The sequence below is a fragment of the Cryptomeria japonica genome, chromosome 7 (genome assembly GCF_030272615.1).
Source record: "Cryptomeria japonica chromosome 7, Sugi_1.0, whole genome shotgun sequence".
Classification (NCBI taxonomy): Eukaryota; Viridiplantae; Streptophyta; class Pinopsida; order Cupressales; family Cupressaceae; genus Cryptomeria; species Cryptomeria japonica.
Genome location: NC_081411.1, coordinates 822,094,433 through 822,097,008, shown reverse-complemented (window position 1 = coordinate 822,097,008; position 2,576 = coordinate 822,094,433). Strand labels below are relative to the sequence as shown.

At 37.8% G+C, this 2,576-nt stretch overlaps 1 protein-coding gene across 1 annotated transcript; it reads right to left on the bottom strand.

The window, feature by feature from the left end:
* Positions 1-1,014: 1,014 nt before the first annotated feature.
* On the bottom strand, positions 1,015-1,494 carry LOC131857020 (uncharacterized). The gene has a single exon (XM_059209007.1). The coding sequence runs from the start codon at positions 1,492-1,494 to the stop codon at positions 1,015-1,017; it is 480 nt and encodes a 159-aa protein (XP_059064990.1).
* Positions 1,495-2,576: the final 1,082 nt, after the last annotated feature.

Below are 2,576 nucleotides of genomic sequence, written 5' to 3'. Positions count from 1 at the left end.
GTGCTGAGCATTGGGATTAGACATCACATGCGTCCATTGAATGCATGGCTACAGTTTTGGAGTAACCATCAAGTTGCAAAAATGATTACTTGCCTTGAAAACTCAACCAACTGACGTCACCTGAGATATGGTTTAATCTTCAAAATACTTAGTAATAAATGTGCCATCATATCTTTTAGCCCTTGGGACCCACCTGACTTGAACACGTATCAACATACTAAACTGACTTCATGAGAGTTCAAGTAGTTCAAAGTGTACAGGGTGCCAAGAAAATTTCCTTTTGAACCGATTAACTCTATTTAAGTGCCGCTGGTCTTTTGAACCTCATTGAACATGTTGAACACCATTGAACCATTTGAACTAAGTTCAAATGGTTCACGGCTAGGAAAAAGAAGATATAGCACATCATATGCAACCATGAAAAAGAACCGCTGCAAAACACTTTGAGTGAATGTTAGCATGAAAACCCTTTAGACACCTAGAATTGGCGGAACCTAAATGAACATTATGAACCCCTTTCAAAATGGTTTAATGAGTTCATGGAGTTCAAATAGACTATTAAAACTTGGTGTTTACGGATTAAGAGACATTTTACAAATGGATTAAAGATTGAACCAAGGAATTTCTAGAAAGATAAAGACTCAAAATAAAATTTTGTAGGGTGACATAATCCTGCTACGAAGGCTGAATGACGAGACAACATTGGCTCTGACTGGGGATTGTATTTTGCAAAGAAAAATGCAAAGAACTCTAAATCTGTAGTTTCGCATAGCAAAAATAGAAAGGGGGCAAAGAAGACACACACCAAACAGACACAAAACAAACATCTAATCTACTATGTATAGGAACTCTTAACCACATATTTCATAGTTTGTAGAGCTTGAGGTCCTGCCTATTGTAGGTATAGGGCATAACCATTCCATTGGAATAGTTGAGTCTAAAAGCATTTTGTCCCACCACTTCATTGATCTTGAATGGGCCTTTCCACAACAAGTCAAATTTACCGTGAGCACCCTATGGTTCTTTCGTTTTATCCCATAACAGTGCATCTCCTTTAAGGAATCCTCCTGGCCGAGCTCTCACGTCAAAGATATTCTTCACTTTGTTCTGATGCTTAGTAATTCTATACACTAACATTTCTCTTTCCTCTTCCAACCTCATCAGATCCATACCTCTCTTCTCCAGGGAAGTTTGGAAAAAGGAATCCTCGATTACAGTTTGAAGCTTGGCTGCCGATAATTCTAGGGGTAAGTAAACTTTTGCACCAATCCCATACACCAGCTCAAAAGGTGCCATTCCAATGGCTCTTTTAGGTGCAATTATGTCCGCCCATAAGGCTTCATATACCTTTTTATGCCAGTTCTGAGCATTATCATCAACTAGCTTCTTCATAATTGCCACCAGGTTCCTGTTGCTCGATTTTGCCAACCCATTTCCTTGCAGAAAGTAATCAGAGGAGTGTGAAAGGGTAATATGATGTTCATAGCAGACCATAGTCAATTCTTTAGAGGAGAAATATGATGCATTATCTACGACAATCTTCTAAGGGACCCCAAAATGGACAAGGATGCAATCTTTGAGAAAATTACATATGACCTCTGAGTTGGCCTTTTTAGTGGGAACAGCCTCCACCCACTTAGTAAAATAGTCCATTGTCATCAGAATATACATATGACCAGCACTGGAATGAGGATTTATTGGACCAATAAAATCAATACCCCATTGTTTGAAAGGTTCATCCACTACCACAGGTCTTAGAAGTAGAGTAGCTAAATGTGGTTTCCCAGAGAAGAGTTGACACTTTTCACATCCCTTAACATAAGTATATACATCACGAAACATACCAAGCCAATAGAAGCAATTTCTTAAAATCTTAAAGGTGGTTACCGAGGATGAGAAATGTCCACCACAGGCTTCCCCATGATAAACTTCTAGAAGCTTTTCCTGTTGAGGCTTATCTACACACCTCAAATAGGTACCATCCAAGCCCTTTTTGTATAAAACATCTTGCCAAATAACATAATTTCCTGCTTTTAACTTGAGATTCCTTTGTTCTTTTGTTGACAAATGACTCAAACATCTGTCGTAGGTCAAATAATAGGCTACATCAGAAAACCATGTATCTTGCAACCCAATGAACAGAGTCAATGGTGGCTCTTTTTCTGTCTCCATGTTATTTTTTGCTATTAATTTTCACAAGCCTTGTCCTTTAACTATCTTTGTAGGATGAATATCTAGATCACATTCCTGAATTTTAGTTACCCATGTCGCCCTTTTATTAAGTCTGACTTCTTGCTGAGTCAAAATACTTTTTACTACAGAATCTAGAACAAAAACCATAGAATGAGAGTGCAAAATGTAATACCGGGATTGTTTTACAACTTTAACCATGAAGGAGGCTTGTTTCTCTAAGAGAGAATACTTAAGTTCATGCTTTTTGAGAGGGACACTCATGAATTCTATAAGTGCTTCAACCCTAGATTCATCCACTTGTAATAATATTCTCGACATTGTATGTTCTGAGGCATAACAGTATATGACAAAATCCTTTTTAAAATCCGGGTTAATGAGAGTTG